Raw genomic sequence first — 24,941 nt, forward strand, 5'->3', positions numbered from 1 at the left:
ACGCTCTCTTCACTCCCGCCACTGAAATGGAAATCCATAATGTTTTGGGGATGGGGGTTCACATCCTGTCTTGGCAGATTATGGAATTTTAATCAATTTAAAAAAACTGAAGCTTTTGTCAATTATTTGAAAAACCCATCTGGCTCACTGTGTCCTTCAGGGAAGGAAACTGCCATCCTTAGCTAGTCTGGCCTACATGTGATTCCAGACCCACAGCAATGTGGTTGACTCATACCCGCCCTCTGGGTAATTAGGGATGGGCAATAAATGCTGACCTAACTAGCAACGTCCTCATTCTGTCAATGAATAAAAAAAATCACAACAACATTATCACCTCATCTTTGTCTTCACGTCCTTTAAATAGTCTTTATTTAAGATGTCAGTTTCATATGGAAATTTCTCAATTTCAAGCTGATTGAAATTCGATCATATTATGATCACTGTTATGTCGAGGATCCTGTGCTATGAGATCATTTATTAATTCTATCTTATTACACATTACCAGGTCTAAAATAGTCTGCTCTTTGATTTCAGGACATATTGTTTGAAGAAGCTGTCCCAAATGCACTATGAACTTGGCCTTGCTAATACCTTTACCAAATTAGTTGTTCAGTCTGTGGAGATCAAAATGTCTTCATTATTGTCAAGCTACTTTCATAAGGCCCCATTATTATGAGTTTTAGTCTGTCCTGCAGTTTAGCTCCTGTCAACTTATAAATCAGTTCCACTAATTAAAAATCACACAGCACCAGGTTATAGTCCAACAGGTTTAATTTGTTTAATTTAATTTAAATCTGTTGGACTACAACCTGGTGTTGTATGATTTTTAACTTTGTACACCCCAGTACACCGGCATCTCCAAATCAGTTCCACTAGTGACTGCTTTCTTTTGCTATTTCATATTTCTACCCCAACTGATTGTTCTTTTTTGACTCACTGAAACAAGATTTTTTTTTTTGCTACTGTAGAGTTCATCCTAGACTAACAGTTATCCCATCATCTATTCCTCCCTTCCTATTCTACCAAAATATCAAATACTCTTATTTCAATATATTTCAATCTAAGCAGTGATGACTTTGTAATCACATTTCTGTAATTGCTATCACATTGTACTCATTTATTTCTATTTGGTTATCAATTCATCTATCTTGTCACGAATATTGAATGTATTAACCATTTAATTACATTGATTTCCAGTTTGTCCTTACCCAGACCTAATTTTGCTGGTGTATTCTTTATGTTTATAGGCATTGTCCATTCTTGTCACATTCTGGTTATCATCAGCTACCCTGTGCTACTATCTTGACCTTTCTCTTTAACTTTTCAAATATCCCCTTCCAGCTGCAGCTTCTGATGGTGTGGTTGCTTTGAATCATACACATCCACAAGCTCTTACATGTTACAGTTGCGAACATCACCTGCCCTGCCCTCATTATTTTCTTTGTATTTAACAAATTGGGTTTTAAGTTTTGAAAATCATTCAGAGATTATCTGCTGTTACATCATGTAATGCAATTCTTGAATCTCCCCAGTACTTTAAACTATTGTCCAGTTTTGAGGGGGGAGACAAATTTAAAACTCACCAATTACAATCTGTACTCCTACACAATGTTTGCAGGATTCGCCTATTAGATTTTGACCAACTGCCCCTCTCATATCGCTCTTTCTTCATAATGAAATGAAATAGCACCACCTCCCTCACTTAACAATTTTCCAGATTTAAGTGCTTCATCTCATGGCACTGAGTCTCCATTGTCACCTTTTTGCGTATACAAAATGCAATATTTTTATATGAACTCACATTCTAGTGAGATAAATTAGGCCAGCAAATCAGTGCTGCGTGGCTATTTAATTAAATTCCTTGCAAAAATGCCTTTAGGCAGAGACCTTTATAATCACTAAGACTGGGAAAGAAACTACAGTTTATTGTCACAGTAAAGTTAAATGCAAAATGCAAGCTTTAATAGATTTTAGACAGAAATCTGAAAACACTCTCTCACTTACCAAATTCCTAGACTAAAACACTCAACTTCCAGCTGCATCTTTGTGACATTCTGACTTAACAGAATGCTTTGTCACTCTTCATCTTGCCCACTGCTTTGAACAACTTGTCAGAGTGAGAGTATTTGTAAACCAGGGGACCTCGCCACATCCTGTTTTATGGTATATATGTTTTCTTAAGATATGAACATCTCCAGTAAGGCCAGCATTTATTGCCCATTCCTCATTGATCTTGAGAGTGTATGTACTATATAATTCAACAAGCCTCCACCATATTCACCTCACATGTTTCTCATTTTCAGCTTGGGTTGTGGCATTGGATATGGCTATTTGCACAGAATCCCCTCCCTTCCTGTCGTACCAAAGCAAAAGGTTGAGATTCCACCACCACCTGTAGCAAGCACTCCACCCCAGAACCTAGAAAAGGGATACACTGAGGTAGGTAACATCTAGTGCCAAAGGCACATTAAACCCAATTGAAATGCTATCATATGCAATTAATACGTTTATCTGTAAATTCTCAGACTTGTACCATCAAAATATTTCTTCTTGCTATTATAAAGTTTTTTTTTTAAAAAAACACCTTTGGTGTGCTGCAGGAAGATTCAATTTCTCCTCTGCAAGAATAAGGCACATTGGTCTGCTGCTCTGCTCCCCAATGAGTTTATAATGTAGAAATAACTGACCCATATGAAGTTAACTTTTCTCAATCAGAGGGTTGTTCTGTGTTTCCATTCAAAAGAAGTCCGACTTTGCATTAGCCTCTGACAGGACAAGAACCTTGGTATTTGGTATAAAAATGTGAAAAGTGCTAGTACCTTTTTTAAATTTGAAGCAGTCATTGTTTATGACCAGTTGGGGGAGTCAGAAGCTTGACAATTACAATGGTTGCAATGAATATCTATTTCAGCAGGATGCACAATTTTACAAACTTGTAAGCTTAACAGACACCCATTAAATGAAATTATCAGATACACATTTGTATCAAATGTATTAACATATTGGATGGGTACTGGTATGCACAATAATAGATGCACACATTAATCTAGCATTATAAATTAGATATATTGTGTTTGTGGTTTGTAAACATTAGGAATTTATTTTATATTATAATGTTTCTTGTTGCCCAGACATTCCCCTCTGTAACCTTTCTTCGGTGCTATCATCTTGCTGAATTATGTTTTCACCAGAGCCAATTATATTTGCCAGCTCTTTCAAAGATCAATTCAAATAGTGCTGTTTCCTGAACTTTTTCTTCCCCCCTTCAAGTAGTTATCCACTTTCCTTCTGAAAGTTACAACTATTCTAAAGCCTGATCAGTCCTTGCCCACATTTCTTTTGCCCATCATTATAAGTCTGTGCCCATTTGATATTGACCCATCAGCATTGGCGATTGTCTCTGTTTGGTTACTCTAGTAAATCTTCGTAATTTTTAATAGCATAATTTTAAGAGACCAGTAACGTTTATTATTTGGAAATCTGAAAATCTAGGTATTTTAAACCATTTTTATCAAATGCTTTTCTTGAAGTCCACAGACCCAACACCAACTGCATTGCCATCACCCACACTCTATGCTACTTTGTCAATATATCAAATCAAGTTAATCAAATATAATTTACCCGTAATGGTTCCCGTGCTGGATCTCCCATCTCTGTCACCTTGCCTAAGTTACCATAAATTATTGAGAGAGTGAATGTTGGCAGCTTGTTTAAACATAGTGGGGTGCCCAGCACCATCACCCCACCATGTTGTCCTGACATAATATCTGAAATGCACATTTTCCAGCAGGGATTCACCAGTGAACACTGTTCAACAATAAACAACAATAATGTCCTGTCCACACTCTAAACCTCTCAGCCCAGTGTAATTGAAGCCACTTGCAGCATCCTTGCTGGCATTCACCCGAGATCATCAAATGGTCAGTCATCAATACGTGAGACTTTGTAGCTTTGGTTGTATGTAACTTCACTAACTGAATAACTGACAATGAAAATAAAGACTCAGCAGACGGGGCAACATCTGTGGAAAGACGAATACCAGAAATGTTTCAAATCGATAAACTGAGTAATTGGGAAGCTTAATATTTTCAATCATTTTAAATTAGGCACATTTTCTTTAATACTAAAATTGATTCCAAGATCAATCAATTAACATGATCTGGGTAAGTGCATTCTTCATATACTCCGACATCATTTTCAATTTGTTTTTTTTTTCTGAAGAATAAAGTCAGAATTATTGTAGCAGCTTTGAGAAATGACTTGGATGATGTGTCTACAAGTGTGACCACTGAAGTAGTGTTCACTGCCAAATACAAGTTGAGATTGCCATACAATGTGTATTGTGCTTATTTTGCAGGCACCTTTAATTGCTCCAAGTTCACCAATTGTTGGAACAAGTGAGTGTCCAGATTTGGAACAGGGCCTGACCAACTTAACAATGGAAAGTTCACTACTCCCTCCTCCTCCTATACAACGGGTCATGGACCCAGGTACTGTTCTCAGACCTTTTTTTCCTTTTTGCTTTTTTTTCTCCTTGCAGTACTTGAAGCCAGTGTTAGATAGCCAATAAATTTCTCTCCCATAGTGCTTTGTTGCATAAGCAAATGCATGTTGGAACTGAACATTGACTGCGGTCACTGTTCGTGCAGTTTACCTTGAGGTGTTGTGAATTAAAGTATTCAAAAGGGAATTGGGTGCTTATTAAAAAATGAAAAGTTTGCAGGGTAAAGAGATGAGGAGGATCATGAGCTGAAATGCTCCTTCAGTGGGTTAACATAGATACAGTGGGCTAACTGGCTTCCTTCTGTGCTAAAATAAATCTATAATTATAGAAATGTTCATTAAAATGGTCATTTTCATGTAATTTCCAGTTTCATAGACAATGCGGTTCAGTTTAAGGTTTTAATTTTGGGGGGGTGAATCAGATGGGCAACAGTGTCTATTCCATTGTAGCACTCTGCTGCACTCTTGATATACTGTGTGCTTGTGACAAATGTGGATTTGCTGATTTCAGATGTGGCACAGCACATTGGGAACATAAGTTTCTCATCTGTGAGTTCCCAAGTGAGTTCCATGCGGTGACTGATTGGAATTGATAGAAATTTTCAAATGTTGAACGATCATTAAGATTCTGTAGATAATTCTTTATAAATTACCAAGATCAAACTGCAACATAATAATGCCCCAATTTCATTTTGAATACCTTTTTCAAGCCATCATGAATACTAATGTTCCAAGAAAATGAAAGAGTTCTTTCTGAATTCCGTGACATTTTTGAAGTGTCGTAATTACAGTAGTGAATACACTGTGGGATCATAAGAAATGGAAGCAGACTTAGGCCATTTGGCCCCTCAAATCTGCTGCGTCATTCAATTATGGCTGATATGTTTCTCAACCCCAATCTCCTGCCTTCTTCCCATAACCCTGGATTCGCTGACTAATTAAGAACATATCTATCTCCATCTTAAATTCACTTAAGGACTTGCCAAAACACCTCTCTGCGGCAATGAGTTCCACAGATTAACCACCCTTTAGCTCAAGAAATTTCTCCTCATCTCAGTTCTAAAATGTCATCCCTTCACTCTGAGACTGTGCTCTCAAGTCTTAGTCTTTTCTGCTACTGGAAGCATCCTCTCCATGTCCACTCCATTTCAGACCTCTTAGTGTTCTGTAAGTTTCAGTGAGAATCCCCTCACCCCCCCCCCCCCCCCCCGCGCCCCCATCCTTATAAGCTCCATCAAGTCCTCAAAATTTCCTGATATGACAAGCCCTTTCATTCCTGGGATAATTCTTCCAAACCTTGGATCCCCTTCAAGGCCAGCACATCCCTCCTTGGACATGGGTCCCAAAACTGCTCTCAATATTCCAAATGTAGGCTGACCAGAACCTTATACATCCTCAGCAGTACATCTCTGCTCTTGTATTCTGGCCCTCTTGAAATTAGTGCTTGCATTGCATTTGCCTTACTAGCTATCATCAGAACCTGCATGTTAAGTGTAACAGAATCTTGAACAAGGACTTCCTGTCCCTTTGTGTTTCAAATGTCTGAAGCCTTTCAACATTTAGAAAATAGGAGAAAATGAGGTCTGCAGATGCTGGAGATCAGAGTCAAGAGTATGTTGCTGAAAAAGCACAGCAGGTTAGGCAGCATCCGAGGAGCAGGAGAATTGGGTTCTGGCCTGAAATGTCGATTCTCCTCCTGGGATGCTTTTCCAGCAACACACTCTTGACCCATTTAGTCTATGCCTCTATTCACCTGCCAAAGTGAATAACTTCACAATTTCCCACATTGTATTCTATCTGCCAGTTCTTTGCCCACTCTCCCAGCCTTGTTGAAGTCTTTCTGCAGCTTCCCTGCCTCCTCAACACTACCTGTCCCTCCACCTATCTTTGTGGCATCTGCAATATGAGCAACAATGCCCTCATTCCTTCATCCAGATCATTAATGTGTAACATGAATAGTACTCCCAACACTGACCCCTGTGGAACTCCACTAGTCACCGGCTGCCTTCCTGACAAAGATCCCTTTATCCCCACTCTGTCTTCTGCCGGTCCTCTATCAAAGACAGTACCTTGCCTCGACTACCTTGGGTTCTTATCTTATTTCGCACCCTCCTCTGCAGCTCCATAACAAGGCCTTCTGGATATCCAAATAGGTCACATTCGCTGGCTTCCCTTTGTCTAACTTGCTCATTACCACCTCAAAGAATTCTCACAGATTTGTCAGGTATGACCTCCCCTTGACAAAGCCGTGCTGACTCAGCCCTATTTTACCATGCACTTTCAACTATTCTGCAATCTCACCCCTTAATAATGGACTGTAAAATCTTATCAATGACAGTCAGATGATTTTGTAGATATGACCAAATCCCAAGCTTCTGCTGCTTCAGCCCAGTGGTGTTAGTCCAGTATGGTTTCATAGGGCTTTTAGTGTAGTGATCTAAATACCAGGCCTTTGGGTGATAGAGTGAAGTCTACATTCTGGGTGAACATCATCTCTGCTCTGGAATTCTAAGGAGCTTGAATTAGAGGCACTGACAACATTCTACAAGTTAGTCCACTTGACTGATAAACTTTGCATGCTGTTGTTCTATATTTCAGCACTTAGTTTTGCAGACTCTTGTCTTTAAACATTGTAGAAGCACTTCTGAATAGAATTTAAAAGGCTTTCCATTGAAGCGAGATTGGCTACCGTCACACATCACGTATGGAGTTCCCATCTACTCAAATTGGGGGCATGATTTTGTTTGTCTTTGAATTCTTAAACAGGTTTTCCACCTGGATCCACAGACATTCCCGAAGCTCGTGACTTATCTGATGTATTGAAAGTGGCAGTGACGTCACACTCCTCGCCTATCTTTAACACAATAACAGAGAGAAATACTGGAACAAATGGGGTCCTCATCAATGAAGAACTTGATCTCCACTCCGGTAAGTGTAAGCAGCAGTCAGCTTTCTTGTTTCCCCACAACTTTCTTCTCTCCCACCAGACCATGATCCTCAGCCTGTAACTGACCTATGGTGTCTTGTATGTGTGGCGATTCTTTGTGTGGATCTGTGCAGTTCACCTACAGTATTTCTCAATCCTGTCCAGATTATTTTGCAACATAAGTCAAAAAAAACAATTGTTTTGCTGTTTTAAATTTCTAGTGGGTGGCATGGTGGCTCAGTGGTTAGCCCTGTGCCTCCCGGCATCAGGGAGTCGAGTAAGATTCCAGCCTCGAGTGAGTACCTGTATGGAGTTTGCACATTCTCTCTGTGTGGGTTTCTTCCAAGTGCTGTAGTTTCCTCCATAGTTCAAACATGTGCAGATTAGGTGGATTGGCCATGCTAAATTGCCCATAGAGTCCAGGGATGTGCAGGCTAGATGGATTAGCCATGGGAAATGCAGGGTTACAGGAATAGGATAGGAGGGTGGGTCTGGGAGGGATGCTCTTCAGAGGGTCATTGTGGACCCTTCCACACTGTGGGGATTCTATATATTTAATTTAAAGTAATTTTTCAACCAGTAATCAAAATTTAGTTTCTCAGTTTCAGTGAATAGTTTTACTTTTTTGGTCTTTGTTATGACAGATAACGTGGAAAAGATTTTATATTATATATTTTTGTTTCTTTTTCCTGTTCTAAATTTTAAATCTGGTATACGTGAGATGCCAGTCTTAATACATCACAAAAGTAATTCAATTGCCATAAATTTACTGCTCCCTCTCTCTTCAATTTAGCTGTCTCGCAGATTGTATTATGTTGCCAGTAGTTATGTTTGAAGAAACGTTAACTACCCTTTTGATGCTTTTAAACAAATCTAATGCAGAGAAGAAGAAGAATTCAGTGTAGGATGTAATATTATGTGCTGGGTGTGAGTTTGTGTGACTGGCTTCTAATGATTTTGTGTGTGCTGTTTTTTAAATAGACCACACGATTGGAGGTGTGCCTGAAGATTTAAATTCTGTCAGTGCTGAACTTTGTGCTGCTGCTTCAATGGAGCAAGGCCTGGATCCGGAAAGCTCTTCAATGTCTGACTTGACTGTCCCATCGCTTCCCACATCTGCTGAAACACAAGTGGATGCTGACTGTACAGAATCTGAGCCAGCGGACCTCGTAGAGTGCCTGCCTCAAGGTCAAGATGAAACCTGTGATATATCGGTGACTGAAGAGGAAGCATAGGGTTGAAGAAAGAGCAGTGAATGGGGTAGCAGTGAATGAGATATATCTCACGACTGAATATCTTATCTGTGTTTCCTTTCAACCTATCTGGCAACATTGATAACTGCAACAGATGTACGTTGAGGCTATTTTCTTTGCTCCTTGTCTAAAGGTTTTGAGTATTTTATAGCTTCTGTTACAATAACTGTTCCACTGTAGAGTGGAAGCAATAAGGAGGTGTTTGAGTGCTAAATGTTTTGCATTCCAATCAATTGGCTGCTAAACTAAAGTTCTGCTGACGCGCCCACCTTTTCCTCAAAACATAATCTTGTATATCGATTCAGAAACAGTAAAAATAACTATATAACCTGACCTTCATGGGGAGAAGTTTAGTAGGATCATTGAAATTTCAAGTTTTGAAAAAGATATGTTAGATCTTTTTAAGTGCATTTTTCTTGGTCTACAACACTACGTGCCAATACACAGTTACCATTAGTACTGAGTAGAATGCAGCTTGAGGCAATGGAATCTCTCTCAAACATTGAAATGCTTCAGGAGTTTTGTACTCAAATTGCATGCCGTTGTCTGAATCCTTTGTAATTTGTCAATCACTTTTATTTCCCATTTATAAAGCCAATGTGAGTTGTTTAAGTTCACTACTATAATGTTGATAGAAATATTCTCAACAGTAATTGGAGATGAAGAGTAAATGTTGGTTTTATTAACAATGCGTACGTCCCATAAATGGTACAAAAAATTTGTTACTGCTCGGTGAATCAATAACGATTGGAGAAAAGAAAATTAACATCTGTGGACCTTGGATAAATGGCACAACTCTTTCCCCCCACCCCCTCCCCCCAAAAAAAACAAAACCAACCCTCAGCAAGTGAAGCTAACTTAACATCATGGGAAGAGCAGGTCAGAAGAGTTGCTGTATTTTTCCCTTTCGTTCACACACAATTGCTGTATCTTGAGTTGTTGAAAGGGAAATCTATAAATTCAGAACCTCCACTAATATTTTTACTTTGCATCCTGGTTCTGCATCACTAAATCTTACATGCAGATATTTTTCTTTTCACTATTAAGATTTTTCACTCAAGTTACCAAGCTGTGAGCTAGTAGCCACCTTAAAGGCTGCACAGAAAATGGTAAATAGCTAATTTTATGTAAACATTTCCCTTACAGCTGACTAAGGAAACTCTTTATTACTTAATGTTACCTTATTCTCTGGTACATCTTCTGTCCTTCCCTTCCCACTTCAGGATACATTGACTCTTAGTGGGATACAGTTCTTCATGGGCCTGGCCAGTCTCCATGCAAGTGTCAGTCAGTAGTCTAACCTTGGCAGGTACCAAGATCACGTCCTGTTCTGTGTTTACTGAATGTCCTAATACATGTAGTTTCCAAAAGTACCAATGGAGTCATCAAGAGCAGGATGTATTTCACACTCTGCCATCAAGCAACTTGTTTTGCTGTGTTCTGGTTCATTTAAGCCAAAGACAAAAAAACTGGCTGCCTTTTTGTAGCCTGTTCAAATCAAGCAAGATTGTTTGTCAATTGTTTAACTAGCATGCACTTGAATTATATACATAGATGCCAATAATGTTGTTTTTGCAGAGTTAATTTTATACGCAACACTATAAGTATGTCTTGAGTATGAGATTCACTAGATGAAATATTCACTGTTTCCCAGGAGCATAGAATTGCACAAAGATCAGCCTGTACTGTAATTTAGTATGCTGCCTACCCCTTAAGCCAGTTAATGAAGGGTTTTGGAGAGTTTTATTGCTTTTCAAAGTGATGCACAAGGTAATGTATGGTAATAATAGGGGTGATCCTACATGTAGAACCAGTATTGCTACTTGTGGCTTTGGGATACTGTAGTGCCTAATACTTTAACCGGATTATATAGCTTATTTTCCTTTCCCTCTGTTTCCGAGGAGTGTTTTCTTTTAATTGGAAATTTTATTCCTTCATTATCTCTCTTTATTTCACTGGACCTTGTTTGGTTTATTTGACACTGAAATTTTTGATACTGTTTAAACCATAGTCCTTGGAGTGTGTTTGGGGAGACAGCTTTAACGGAAATCATGTTTATATGTTGGGGAATAACTCTAAGTGAATATTATTGCACAGTAGCCTGTATATGATGCACTTCATGTCAGAGCAGATGTGCAATCAAAATGAAATCTTGTGATGGAACTTGAAGGAATATTGTATTTTGTCTTTTCCAAAAATACTGACACCATTTTTATCTATTTTCTGGTCCTACATATCAAGATTGCTCATTGCCAGTTTTATCACTCACCATATTTGTATGCCCCAGTCCAACACCGGCATCTCAAAATCATATTTGTATAGGTCCCCCTATTGTTTTGTTTAGGTGTGACTGTTTATTGAGTGCAAACTCAAATTGTCATCACAATCTTTTCTCGGTGGGCTGACGGAAATGCCATTAACAAGTTGCATAATATGCAACGTTGCTTTAAAAAAAACTCGCAATGCTAGAAATGCAGAAGGTGCTAAGTCAGTCTGGGTATACCCAAAATGTATTGACCATCATTCTCTTGGTGATGTTCAATGTCTGTTTGCTAATACTTTGAAGATATTAATGGATGTTACTTTTTTATATTAAACAATTTTAAAAAAAGACGAGAAATGCGCATTTCCTAAAATGCTGGTACTTCGGTTGTGTGTTTCTCAATTATGTGGTCCTTAAACGTGAATTTTAATAGTCATGTGGTATTAGCAGGTGTCTGAGGCTACCTCTGACTTTAAATTCACTCATTGCTGTTTAATATCGAGAAGAATGTTTCCAGGCCTGTATGTACACGGTTTATTGCCAGAGTTGCAGCTATCCAGGTCTGCAGAGGAAGAACAGAGATCTGGTAAACTGGCCCAAATTAAAAATTATGCCATTGATTGATAACGATCCAGCTGTGTGGAACTTCTATTAATGGTGTGAAAAACTGTAGCACTGGATTTATTATCTTTATAGAATTAGGGTCTAGTCCAATTTACACATCTTAGTGTTTTCATTTGGACAAATGCTTTTCGTATAAATGTAATTTTAATGATGCAACAGAAGAAGCTTCTGAAAGGTGAATGCTGACAAAGGGAATTTATATTTTATCAAAAGTTATATGGTTGTGTGTGGGAAGATGGGCCAGTGTATGTAATTTTTTCTTCTAAAAACATTAAACTATTTAATTTTGGTGCACCGCTGTTAATCATTCTGGTTCAGATTCGACTCCACTGACATGTGGAGGTTGTTCTGAGAGACTTGTTTTTCAGACTTTATATATTTAAGTTGCTGCATCAATGCAGTAGCTGGCATAGACTTTACTACATCCACAAAAAGGAGAACTCATCAATGCTTGCCAAAATAGAGGGACACCAAGACTTTAATAATGAACATTATCATCCATGCTCATACATAAATCATGAATTCTTAAGTATTTGAGGCAGAGACAATTATGTGGAGAAAGTGAGGGCTGCAGATGCTGGAGATCAGAGCTGAAAATGTGTTGCTGGAAAAGCGCAGCAGGTCAGGCAGCATCCAGGGAACAGGAGAATCGACGTTTCGGGCATAAGCCCTTCTTCAGGAATGAGGAAAGTTTGTCCAGCAGGCTAAGATAAAAGGTAGGGAGGAGGGACTTGGGGGAGGGGCGTCGGAAATGTGATAGGTGGAAAGAGGTCAAGGTGATAGGTCAGACTGGGGTGGGGGCGGAGAGGTCGGGAAGAAGATTGCAGGTTAGGAAGGGGGTGCTGAATTCGATGGATTAGACTGAGACAAGGTGGGGGGAGGGGAAATGAGGAAACTGTTGAAATCCGAGTTCATCCCTTGTGGTTGGAGGGTTCCTAGGCGGAAGATGAGGCGCTCTTCCTCCAACCGTCGTTTTGTTGTGGTCTGGCGATGGAGGAGTCCAAAGACCTGCATATCCTTGGTGGAGTGGGAGGGGGAATTGAAATGTTGAGCCACAGGGTGGTTGGGTTGGTTGGTCCGGGTGTCCCAGAGGTGTTCTCTGAAACGCTCCGCAAGTAGCCGGCCTGTCTCCCCAATATAGAGGAGGCCACATCGGGTACAGAGGATGCAATAGATGATATGTGTGGAGGTACAGGTGAATCTGTGGCGGATATGGAAGATTCCTTTGGGGCCTTGGAGGGAGGTGAGGGGGGAGGTGTGGGCGCAAGTCTTGCACCTCCTGCGGTTGCAGGGGAAGGTGCCGGGAGTGGAGGTTGGGTTGGTGGGGGGTGTGGACCTGACGAGGGAGTCACGGAGGGAGTGGTCTTTACGGAATGCTGATAGGGGAGGGGAGGGAAATATATCCTTGGTGGTGGGGTCCGTTTGGAGAGACAATTATGTCATGAGGGAGGTGTAAATTTGGAGTCTTGGAAAATGCAGGATGATGGGCTATTGCTTTTTTCTAGTGGAGAGCTGACACCTACAAGATGATACCTTTCTTTGCTATGAATTTCTGTAGTTTGCAAATGGAACATTGGGCAAGAAATAAACTAATTAATTTTAATATGAACATTTCTTGAGTTTTATCAAAAGGAATGCCGTGATTAAAGTGCCAGTTAGTGACATTTGGAGAAGTTGTGTTCACTCCTGTGATATTTGATTGTAACCTAGACTTGAGTGTAACAGTGGTGAGGTATACACAATTTTAACAAAAAACTTATGAATTTATATTCTGATTGTCATGCGGTTAACATCATTAGAAATGGGTAATGAATTGAATTAGCTTTATTCTCACATTGAAATGTTTATAAGTCCATAGTTTATAAAGACTGCAGGAGATCAAGCACAGGGTGATGGTGATCTGTGAATGGAAACTGGTGCAGCAGGGTTTTGGATGATCTGAAGTTTATGCAGGGTTGAACGTGGGAGATTAGTTTGGAGTGTGTTGGAGTAGTTGAACCTAAAGATACCGAGGTGGCAGGTTCAACAATGGATGAGCTGAAATTATTTTGGAGTAAATTATGGAAGTAAAACAGGTGTTCTTAGTGATGGCATAAATATGAGGTGGATATTTCAACTTGGGGTCAAATGTGACAGTTAAAACTGGTAACTTCAGTTGCCTAGAGTGAGGGACAGAATTAGTTATTAGGGAATGGAGCTTGGATTGAAAACAATGGCTTCAGCCTTCCCAATATTTGGATGAAACTGTTTGATAGGCAGTCTGATAACTTGGGAAGCATGGAATATTTGAGAAAGGTGGTGGTGAAATGGAGATGGATGTTGTTACATGTGAAAACTATCGCTCTGCTTTCAAAGTTAAAAATCACAACACCAGGTTATAGTCCAACAGGTTTAATTGGAAGCACACTAGCTTTCGGAGCGACACTCCATCAGGTGATAGTGGAGGGCTCGATCATAACACAGAATTTATAACAAAAGTTTACAGTGTGATGTAACTGAAATTATACATTGAAAAATACCTTGATTGTTTGTTGAGTCTCTCATCTATTCGAATACCATGATAGTTTCACTTCTCTCATATGTAAATCACAAAACTTATTTTAAAAGTTACATTCTCAGGTTAACTGTAACAATTGGGGTCAGCCAGATAAAATGTTAAGATGTTGAAGGTGTTAGCCCCATGTGTTCTCTGTCTATGACCTGATGTTTAGATTGATTCTAATCTAAAAAGTGAGATAACAGAGTTTTACATAAATTCATGCAGTTTTTGAGCTCTGCTTTCAGGTATTGCTGAGGGGCAACCTGTAGATGAGAAAGAGAGAAGGGTCAAGGATACCTCCCTGCACAAGAAGCACAGAAACTGACACGAATGTAAGGGGCATTATCCTGATGAAGTTACAGGTCAAGTTTTTGAAAATGCTGAATGATTTTTTTTTACTTGTGTGCTCCTCTGGCACTAGCACAATAATGGCAGAATAAAGAGCGGCCATACCAGGCTATTAATGTCTGTGAGGAGAAAGTGAGGGCTGCAGATGCTGGAGATCAGAGCTGAAAATGTGTTGCTGTAAAAGCGCAGCAGGTCAGGCAGCATCCAAGGAACAGGAGAATCGACGTTTCGGGCATAAGCCCTTCTTCAGGAATGAGGAAAGTGTGTCCAGCAGGCTAAGATAAAAGGTAGGGAGGAGGGACTTGGGGGAGGGGCTTTGGAAATGCGATAGGTGGAGGGAGGTCAAGGTGAGGGTGATAGGCCGGAGTGGGGTGGGGGCGGAGAGGTCAGGAAGAAGATTGCAGGTTAGGAAGGCGGTGCAGAGTTCGAGGGATTTGACTGAGACAAGGTGGGGGGAGGGGAAATGAGGAAACTGGAGAAATCTGAGTTCATCCCTTGTGGTTGGAGGGTTCCCAGGCAGAAGATGAGGTGCTCTTCCTCCAAAAGCCATGTTGCCATGGTCTGGCGATGAAGGAGTCCAAGGACCTGCATGTCCTTGGTGGAGTGGGAGGGGGAGTTAAAGTGTTGGGCTACGGTGTGGTTGGGTTGGTTGGTCCGGGTGTCCCAGAAGTGTTCTCTGAAACGTTCCACAAGTAGGCGGCCTGTCTCCCCAATATAGAGGAGGCCACATCGGGTGCCGCGGATGCAATAGATGATGTGTGTGGAGGTGCAGGTGAATTTGTGGCGGATATGGAAGTGTCCCTTGGGGCCTTGGAGGGAAGTAAGGGGGGAGGTGTGGGCGCAAGTTTTGCATTTCTTGCGATTGCAGGGGAAGGTGCCGGGAGTGGAGGTTGGGTTGGTGGGGGGTGTGGACCTGACGAGGGAGTCATAGAGGGAGTGGTCTTTTTGGAACGCTGATAGGGGATGGGAGGGAAATATATCACTGGTGATGGGGTCCGTTTGGAGGTGGCGGAAATGATGGCGGATGATATGTTGTACATGGAGGTTGGTGGGGTTGTAGGTGAGGACCAGTGGGGTTCTGTCCTGGTGGCGGTTGGAGGGGCGGGAATCAAGGGCAGAGGAGCGGGAAGTGGAGGAGATGCGGTGGAGGGCATCGTCGACTACGTCTGGCGGGAAATTGCGGTCCTTGAAGAAGGAGGCCATCTGGGTTGTACGGTTTTGGAACTGGTCCTCCTGGGAGCAGATGCGGCGGAGACGAAGGAATTGGGAATATGGGATGGCGTTTTTACAGTGGGCAGGGTGGGAGGAGGTGTAGTCTAGGTAGCTGTGGGAGTCGGTTTATAGTAAATGTCCGTGTCGATTCGGTCACCCGAGATAGAAATGGAAAGGTCGAGGAAGGGGAGGGAGGAGTCTGAGACAGTCCAGGTGAATTTGAGGTCGGGGTGGAAGGTGTTGGTAAAGTGGATGAACTGTTCAACCTCCTTGTGGGAACACGAGGCAGCGCCAATACAGTCATCAATGTAGCGGAGGAAAAGGTGGGGAGTGGTGCCAGTGTAGCTGCGGAAGATGGACTGTTCCACATATCCTACAAAGAGGCAGGCATAGCTGGGGCCCATGCGGGTGCCCATGGCTACTCCTTTGGTTTGGAGGAAGTTGGAGGATTGGAAAGAGAAGTCGTTCAGGGTGAGGACCAGTTCAGTCTGTCGAAGGAGGGTGTCAGTGGAAGGGTACTGGTTGGTACGGCGGGAAAGGAAGAAGCAGAGGGCTTTAAGTCCTTCGTGATGGGGGATGGAGGTATACAGGGACTATTAATGTCTGTGGAATAGTAATCCAGAACGCCAGGCCAATGTTCTGGGGACATTGTATCATGGTGGATTTTAAACTATAGTAAAATTTGAATTTACTAAAATCTGGAATTAAAAGCCAGCCTAATGGCAACCATGTAACCATTGACGATTATCATAAAAAGCCATCTAGTTCACTAAAGTCCCTTAGGGGAAAAAAATCTGTTATTTGTATATGTGATCTGGTCTATATGTGATACCAGATGCGCAGCAATGTGCTTGACTCTTAGTCATCCTCTGAAATGGCCCAGCATGCCACTCAGATTAAGAGTAATTATGGGTCCTATTTTTGGTGTGTTCCTTTGCTGCAAAGCTCTAAAATTGGTTTGCATTTTTTGTAACATTGATTCCTACCAATTTACTATTGGTATCTACAGCCCTGTTTTAGACATGATTTGCAGAAAATCAGAGAATCCCTACAGTGTGGAAGCAGGTCTTTTGTCCCATCGAGTCCCACCAACCCTCTGAAAAGCATCTGCACCCAGACCCATTCCTTACCTTATCTATGTAACTGAATTTCCCATGGCACAACAGACTCCCATTCCTAGATGTGACACCAGAACAAACAGTTAATGGAGAACTTCAAACCAGTGTCTACAGGAGAACAACATACAGACTAAATACTTAACTACAAAAGCAATCATCCCCAACAACCACAAACAGAGTTGCATCAGGACATGTTCAATGAGCCACAACATGCTGCAACATCCAAGAACTATGAACAGCAAAGGAAAATTACCTATGCAGCATACTAAAGAAGAACAGATACCCAATAAACATAGTCCACTAATTCCTCAGCAACAAACCCAAACAAGTAGACACCATGCACCCAGAAGCTCTACCCACATTACCTTACTTCAAAGACATCTCTGAAATGACTTCCAGATACTTGGCATCATGGTAGCCCACAAGCCTATCAACACACTTAAACAGTGACTAATGAACCTAAAAGATCCAATAGAAACATCCAGCAAAACGAATGTCATTTACAAAATACCATGCAAAGACTAACGAACATTACATCGGACAAACGGGCAGAAGATTTGCCACCAGGATACATGAACACCAACTAGCCACTAAAAGACATGACCCACTATCACTAGTAAGCTTGCATACAGACAAAGAAGGACACCATTTTGACTGGGACAACACATCCATCCAAGGACAGTTTAAACAGCGACACACACAAGAATTCCTCGAGGCCTGGCATTCCAACCCGAACTCCATCAATAAGCACGTTGACTTGGACCCCATCTACCACCCTCTGAGAAAAACAACTGGAAATGACATCACCCACCTTAAGAAACCCATAAATAGAAAGCAGGACATAACACCAGCGCTTCATTGGAGGTGCACTGAAGATGTTACTTAGTATGGTGACGAAATGTCTGAAAATGAACCTTCCAGCTCAGCAAGCAAACGTACATAAAGAACCTCAACCTGAGCTATAAATCTTCTCAAAAATCACTAATATTCATTAACAATTTGGTTTTACTTCATTAGGCACATACCATTCTTTGAGAAACCAAGTAGCAGATTGTTAATCAACTGTGTACACCTTAACTGAAGACACGTTGGAATAGGAACCTGTCCTTACCATTTTGAATATATCTACTCCATTCCCAGAGGCCATACAAATGAAAACAATTACCGCTAAGGTTGTTAGAGAAATTAACCAAGTTCTTTATTTGATGTGGATTGCCAATGGAAATCTAGTCAAATTAAGGTTCCAATTTTATGATATCATTTTAGGAAGTTATGAGTAGTTTAGATAGTGAAAGTCTTCAACATTACACCCACAGACACGAGCTTTAGAAAGGGACCATCAAATCATCAAGAACAATGATCAGGCAGACTGTTATGAATGTCTTTATGAATAAGACAATGGCCTGGAATTTCTGTTGTTATCAGAGATTCAACTCATGGGTCTACTGGTTTCAGTCTTTTTGAATCAGTATATGGGCCTGAGATAAGAAGTCCTCTGAAACTAGTCAAAATAAGAGTTTTTAGCAATGAGCAACATGTCAACCATGTTAGATAATGTAACTGCTTTCCAGGAGTAACTCACAGGAGCTCGCAAAGTAGTTCAGGAATTCCTGAGAGCATTGCAAACAACCATAACCAAATGGTATGCATGCCAAATCCTGAGGGGATTCAAGCAGGGGATGAGATGTTTGTCTTATTGCCCTTATAAGGTGAATCATTGACAGAATGGTTCAATGGTCCATGTAGTTTAGTCAAAGGATTGATAAAGTAGATTACTGACGGACAGCCCAGATCTTGTGGAATGGGTGTGTGTGTGTGCGCAGCTCGCTACAGAAGTAACCACTTTGCACATGTCTTCTGTGTCGAGAGCACAGTTATGGTGAATACTGTGAGTAACCTGATTATCCTCTTGAACAGCAATGCAAAGATTTCTCAATATTGTGTTCCTTGAGCAAGTTGCATCTGCCAAGGTCCCTGAGATGGCCTATATTTGATGACATCTGTTTACACAAGCGAGAATGTCAGACTGAGCCATCTGAACATTTCAAACCTTATCCATTTGCCTTCAAGACCTAAGACTTGTAGATTCAAAGCACTGTATGTACATTTACTTGCTGAACTGGAAAGTTCATTTTCAGACGTACAGTGTTTTAGCTTTTATTAATAGAGGGATCGAGTTCCGGAACCATGAGGTTATGCTACAGCTGTACAAAGCTCTGGTGCGGGCGCACTTGGAGTATTGTGTACAGTTCTGGTCACCACATTATAAGAAGGATGTGGAAGCTTTGGAAAGGGTGCAGAGGAGATTTACTAGGATGTTACCCGGTATGGAGGGGAGGTCTTACAGGAAAGGCTGAGGGACTTGAGGCTGTTTTCGTTGGAGAGAAGAAGGTTGAGAGGTGATTTAATAGCGACATATAAGATAATCAGAGGGTTAGATAGGGTGGACAGGGAGAGTCTTTTTCCAAGTATGGTGACGGTGAGCATGAGAGGGCATAGCTTTAAATTGAGGGGTGATAGATATAGGACAGATGTCAGAGGTAGTTTCTTTACTTAGAGAGTAGTAAGAGTATGGAATGCTTTGCCTGCAACGGTAGTAGATTCGCCAACTTTAAGTACATTTAAGTCCTCATTGGACAAAAGTATGGATGTACATGGAATAGTGTAGGTTAGATGGGCTTCAGATTGGTATGACAGGTCAGCGCAACATCGAGGGCTGAAGGGCCTGTACTGCACTGTAATGTTCTATGTTCTACTGTTTCCATTCTCTACAGCTTTGTGATTTATGACTCTGTAACAAAGTACCACCCAAAATGCCATTTAGCAAGATAATGCTGAAAATCACACAACACCAGGTTATAGTCCAACAGATTTATTTGGAAGCACTAGCTTTCGGAGCAGTGCTACTTCATCAGGTGGTTGTGGAGTACAAGATCTTATAGTCCCCAACCACCTGATGAAGGAGCAGCGCTCCGAAAGCTAGTGCTTTCAAATAAACCTGTTGGAATATAACCGGGTGTTGTGCGATTTTTAACTTTGTACACCCCAGTCCAACACCAGCATCTCCAAATCATAGCAAAATAATGACTCATAAAGTAGAAGGTTAAGTGTCAGCTTTGTTACACCTCACTGGGACAGCACACTGGAAATGAAATCCTGCGATTCCCAGAGATGTCACAAAAGTTAACAATTTCAAAAATATAGAGAATTCTCCTATTTTCCTATCTTTTCGACCCAGATTGATAAAAGGCATGGAACAAGTTTCTATACTTGACAAGATTAACCTTTTATTAAAAGTAAACAGAATCTAGCTGCAGGTAAGTTATAAACATTGGCATATATGAAACTGTAACTCCCAAATAAACATCGCTTATCAGTCTCTCTCTCTCACACATACACACTTTTACCAGTTTTGATGTTCCTGTGAAAACTATTGTGAATAAAATCTGACACAGATTCATGCCTGAGGTGTGTTACCAACACCAGCCATTGATAAGAACACTTTGTGTCAAAGATCTAATTCGATGAACCTTGAAGCTTTGATTGTCACATGTTACAGGATGCGCTTGGGGCTCAGCCTATTAATGTGCAAATCCTGCATTGTTCTATGGCTGCTGCATCTCTACAAAGCTGTTGATGACACTTGAATAATGGGTCTTCAGTTGTGTTTTTTTTTGGCATATTCCTCTCTCGAAGTAGCCTTCTCAAAAGCTTTCAGCTCAGTCCTAGGTATCTCCACTTATAATCCAAATCACAACCAAAATACTAACCAAACTTGGGAGGATTTCTGATTTTTGCTCTTTCTAATCCTCATTTCAATTGTTATATTTGAGCTTCCTTCTGATTTATTTCCACTGGTTCTTTACAACACATTCACACTGTAAATCATCTTCTCCTCCTGAGGCAAGTCTGTAAGACTGATGATTACTTTCTTTCACACTGATGTTGTGAATCTTCAGGTGATTGAACTACTGAGTGTGGTTACACATGGGGTAGGGGAGTGTTTACTGAAGGTGGATGGGATGCTTGAGGTCGAATCTCCTGTTCCCTGGATGCTGCCTGACCTGCTGTGCTGTTCCAGCAATAAAGTTTCAACTTTGATCTCCAGCATCTGCAGACCTCACTTTCTCCTCGAAGATTTCAACCTACTGCGAATCCTCTTACAAGGATGCCTTCCTTGAAGAAGCTCTCTGCCTCTCTCTACAAAGATTTCAGTGAGTCCCTCTCTCACTGCACACCCCAGGTCATCTCCTCTGCACAGAAGCTCTTCAGCCACATTCTGAAGCAGACTCGTTACCACAGCCATATCTTCTTTCTCAGCACCTGCCTATGGAACCGACTGATCCCTCATGGACTCCAGATCACCTTCCGACCAACACAATTTGGACCCAACCAGGACTACCAGTACCTGCAACAAATCCGCAGCCTCCAGCAACGGACCTCCCTCCGGATCCTCCACTCCACGCTTGCAGCCATGCGCCGGTACCTACATTCCCTGCAACTCGACCTACCCCAGCTCAGGACAACTCTCTCACAGACCTGTAAAGGACCTCTACTGTTCTTCATTTACAGAAGAATCCATAGACTGAACAAACAGTTCTTTCTAGCCATATCGGAAATTAAAGGCAGTAAGTACCAAAAACTTTCATGCACTTACCCCCAAACTCCGGATTCCTCGACCATTCCAGAAACTTCCATCGGCCTCCGAAACCAGTCCGGCGCCATTACACACGCGGCCGCTACAGCGCCCGCGGCAATAGCCGCAGACGCCGCCGTCGATGACGTCACTTCCGCCCCCACCGACCTCGCAACCTTCATGATCGCGGCCCAAACAACCGCCTCCGGGATCGCCGCACAGACAACCTGCTCTGCGATCGTCATGAAGACAATCGCCAACAGATTGGCGACCTCCGCGGCTATGGGGAAGAACTCTGTCTCCGTGGTCGCCGCAGCTACTTCCGGCCCCAGTGACGTCAGCAACCTACATTTGGACCACATCGCCGCATGTGTCTCCGCCCCCCCGCCGCGTTCCGTCACCACGCCTAACCCCGCCCCCCGCCGCGTTCCGTCACCACGCCTAACCCCGCCCCCCCGCTGCGTTCCGTCACCGCGCCTAACTCCGCCCCCCGGCCGAGTTCCGTCACCGCGCCTAACCCCGCCCCCCCGCCGGTCTCCATCACCATGTCCAACTCCGCCCCCAAGCCGACCTCTGTCCCCGCCCCCAGGCCTAACCCCGCCCCCACATCCAGCTCCAGTCCCACACCAGGTCCTAGCTCCCAGCCCTGCCGTGTGTTCACCATCCCTCCAGACTTGCCCCTCTCTGAGGATGAAAGATCAGTCCTCAGCAGAGGTCTCACCTTCGTTCCCACACGTTCTCGGGTCAATGAATTCAATACACGGAGTGACATCGAACAATTCTTCCGCCGCCTTCGCCTCCGTGCCTTCTTCTTCAATCAAGACTCTCGCCCACCCTCTGACGACCCCTTCTCCCACCTCCAACACACCCCGTCCACCTGGACACCCCGTGCTGGCCTCCTACCTGCCCTCGACCTCTTCATAGCAAACTGCCGCCGCGATATTAACCGCTACCTGAACTCCCCCACCCCTCCCACCCACTCCAACCTCTCACCCTTGGAACGCGCAGCCCTCCACTCCCTCCGTTCCAACCCCAACCTCACCATCAAACCAGCAGACAAGGGAGGCGCAGTAGTAGTTTGGCGCACTGACCTTTACACCGCTGAGGCCAAACGCCAGCTCGCAGATATCTCCTCCTACCGTCCCCTTGACCATGACCCCACCCCCCACCACCAAACCATCATCTCCCAGACCATCCATAACCTCATCACCTCAGGGGACCTCCCATCCACCGCCTCCAACCTCATAGTCCCACAACCCCGCACCGCCCGTTTCTACCTCGTGCCCAAAATCCACAAACCTGACTGCCTCGGACAACCCATCGTCTCAGCCTGCTCCTGCCCAACCGAACTCATCTCGGCATACCTCGACACGGTCCTTCCCCATTAGTCCAAGAACTCCCCACCTACGTTCGTGACACCACCCACGCCCTCCACCTCCTCCAGGATTTCCGCTTCCCCGGTCCCCAACGCCTCATCTTCACCATGGACATCCAGTCCCTGTACACCTCCATCCCCCATCACGAAGGACTCAAAGCACTCCGCTTCTTCCTTTCCCGCCGTACCACCCAGTACCCTTCCACCGACACCCTCCTTCGACTGACCGAACTGGTCCTCACCCTGAACAACTTTTCTTTCCAATCCTCCCACTTTCTCCAAACAAAAGGAGTAGCCATGGGCACCCGCATGGGCCCCAGCTATGCCTGCCTCTTCGTAGGGTATGTGGAACAATCCATCTTCCGCTACTACACTGGCCCCACCCCCCATCTTTTCCTTCGCTACATTGATGACTGTATCGGCGCTACCTCGTGCTCCCACGAGGAGGTTGAACAGTTCATCCACTACACTAACACCTTCCACCCCGACCTCAAATTCACCTGGACAGTCTCGGACTCCTCCCTCCCCTTCCTAGACCTTTCTGTTTCTATCTCAGGCGACCGAATCAACACGGACATCTACTACAAACCAACCGACTCCCACAGCTACCTGGACTACACCTCCTCCCACCCTGCCCCCTGTAAAAACGCCATCCCATTCTCCCAATTCCTTCGTCTCCGCCGCATCTGCTCCCAGGAGGACCAGTTCAAAATTCGTACAACACAGATGGCCTCCTTCTTCAAGGACCGCAATTTCCCCCCCGACGTGGTCGACGGTGCCCTCCACCGCATCTCCTCCACTTCCCGCTCCTCCGCCCTTGAGCCCCGCCCCTCCAACCGCCACCAGGACAGAACCCCACTGGTCCTCACCTACCACCCCACCAATCTCCATGTACAGCGCATCATCCGCCGTCACTTCCGCCACCTCCAAACAGACCCCAGCACCAAGGATATATTTCCCTCCCCTCCCCTATCAGCTTTCCGTAGAGACCACTCCCTCCGCGACTCCCTTGTCAGATCCACACCCCCCACCGACCCAACCTCCACTCCCGGCACCTTCCCTTGCAACCGCAGGAGGTGCAACACTTGCGCCCACACCTCCCCCCTCACTTCTCTCCAAGGCCCCAAAGGAAACTTCCATATCCGCCACAGATTCACCTGCACCTCCACCCACATCATCTACTGCATCCGCTGCAGCCGGTGTGGCCTCCTCTATATTGGGGAGACAGGCCGCCTACTTGCGGAGCGATTCAGAGAGCACCTCTGGGCCACCCGGACGAACCAACCCAACCACCCTGTAGCACAGCATTTCAACTCCCCCTCCCACTCCACCGAGGATATGCAGGTCATTGGACTCATCCACCGCCAAACCACAACAACGCGACGGTCGGAGGAGGAGCGTCTTATCTTCCGACTGGGAACCCTCCAACCACAGGGGATGAACTTGGACTTCACCAGTTTCTTCATCCCCCCTCCCCCCACCTTGTCTCAGCCGAATCCCTCCAGCCCGGCACCGCCTTCCTGACCTGCAGTCTTCTTCTTGACCTCTCCGCCTCCATCCTACTCCGACCTATCACCCTCACCTTGACCTCTTTCCACCTATCACATTTCCAACGCCCCTCCTCCAAGTCCCTCCTCCCTACCTTTTATCTTCTCCTGCTGAACACTCTCTGCTCATTCCTGAAGAAGGGCCTGTGCCCGAAACGTCGAATCTCCTGTTCCCTGGATGCTGCCTGACCTGCTGTGCTGTTCCAGCAATAAAGTTTGAGGTTTTACACACACTCCTTAGATTACTTACAGTGTGGAAACAGGCCCTTCGGCCCAACAAGTCCACATCGACCCGCCGAAGCGCAACCCACCCATACCCCTAGATTTACCCCTTACCTAACACTACGGGCAATTTAGCATGGCCAATTCACCTGACCTGCACATCTTTGGACTGTGGGAGGAAACCGGAGCACCCGGAGGAAACCCACACAGACACGGGGAGAATGTGCAAACTCCACACAGTCAGTCGCCTGAGGCGGGAATTGAACCCGGGTCTCTGGTGCTGTGAGGCAGCAGTGCTAGCCACTGTGCCACCGTGCCGCCCTTCTTGGCCGTGCTTGGCCTTCACTCAGGTCCGCTACAGATGGTCAGCATCTT

At 43.7% G+C, this 24,941-nt stretch overlaps 1 protein-coding gene across 2 annotated transcripts in view; it reads left to right on the forward strand.

Moving 5' to 3' along the window:
* The window catches only part of gorasp1b (golgi reassembly stacking protein 1b), a 37,754-nt gene extending 25,893 nt beyond the window's left edge, over nucleotides 1-11,861 (forward strand). The window contains exons 6-9 of one of the 2 annotated variants that reach the window (XM_087987582.1): nucleotides 2,304-2,439; nucleotides 4,358-4,490; nucleotides 7,270-7,437; nucleotides 8,411-11,861. In XM_087987582.1, coding sequence (XP_087843708.1) covers nucleotides 2,304-2,439; nucleotides 4,358-4,490; nucleotides 7,270-7,437; nucleotides 8,411-8,664 — 691 coding nt within the window. In that variant the 3' untranslated portion in view covers nucleotides 8,665-11,861. The remainder of the gene's footprint in view (nucleotides 1-2,303; nucleotides 2,440-4,357; nucleotides 4,491-7,269; nucleotides 7,438-8,410) is intronic. The other variant, XM_043690774.2, reaches the window with a different exon arrangement.
* The last annotated feature ends 13,080 nt before the right edge of the window (nucleotides 11,862-24,941 follow it).

The sequence above is a fragment of the Chiloscyllium plagiosum genome, unplaced genomic scaffold (genome assembly GCF_037043375.1).
Source record: "Chiloscyllium plagiosum isolate Xiang-an unplaced genomic scaffold, Cpla_swu_hap1 HiC_scaffold_5, whole genome shotgun sequence".
NCBI lineage: Eukaryota > Metazoa > Chordata > Chondrichthyes > Orectolobiformes > Hemiscylliidae > Chiloscyllium > Chiloscyllium plagiosum.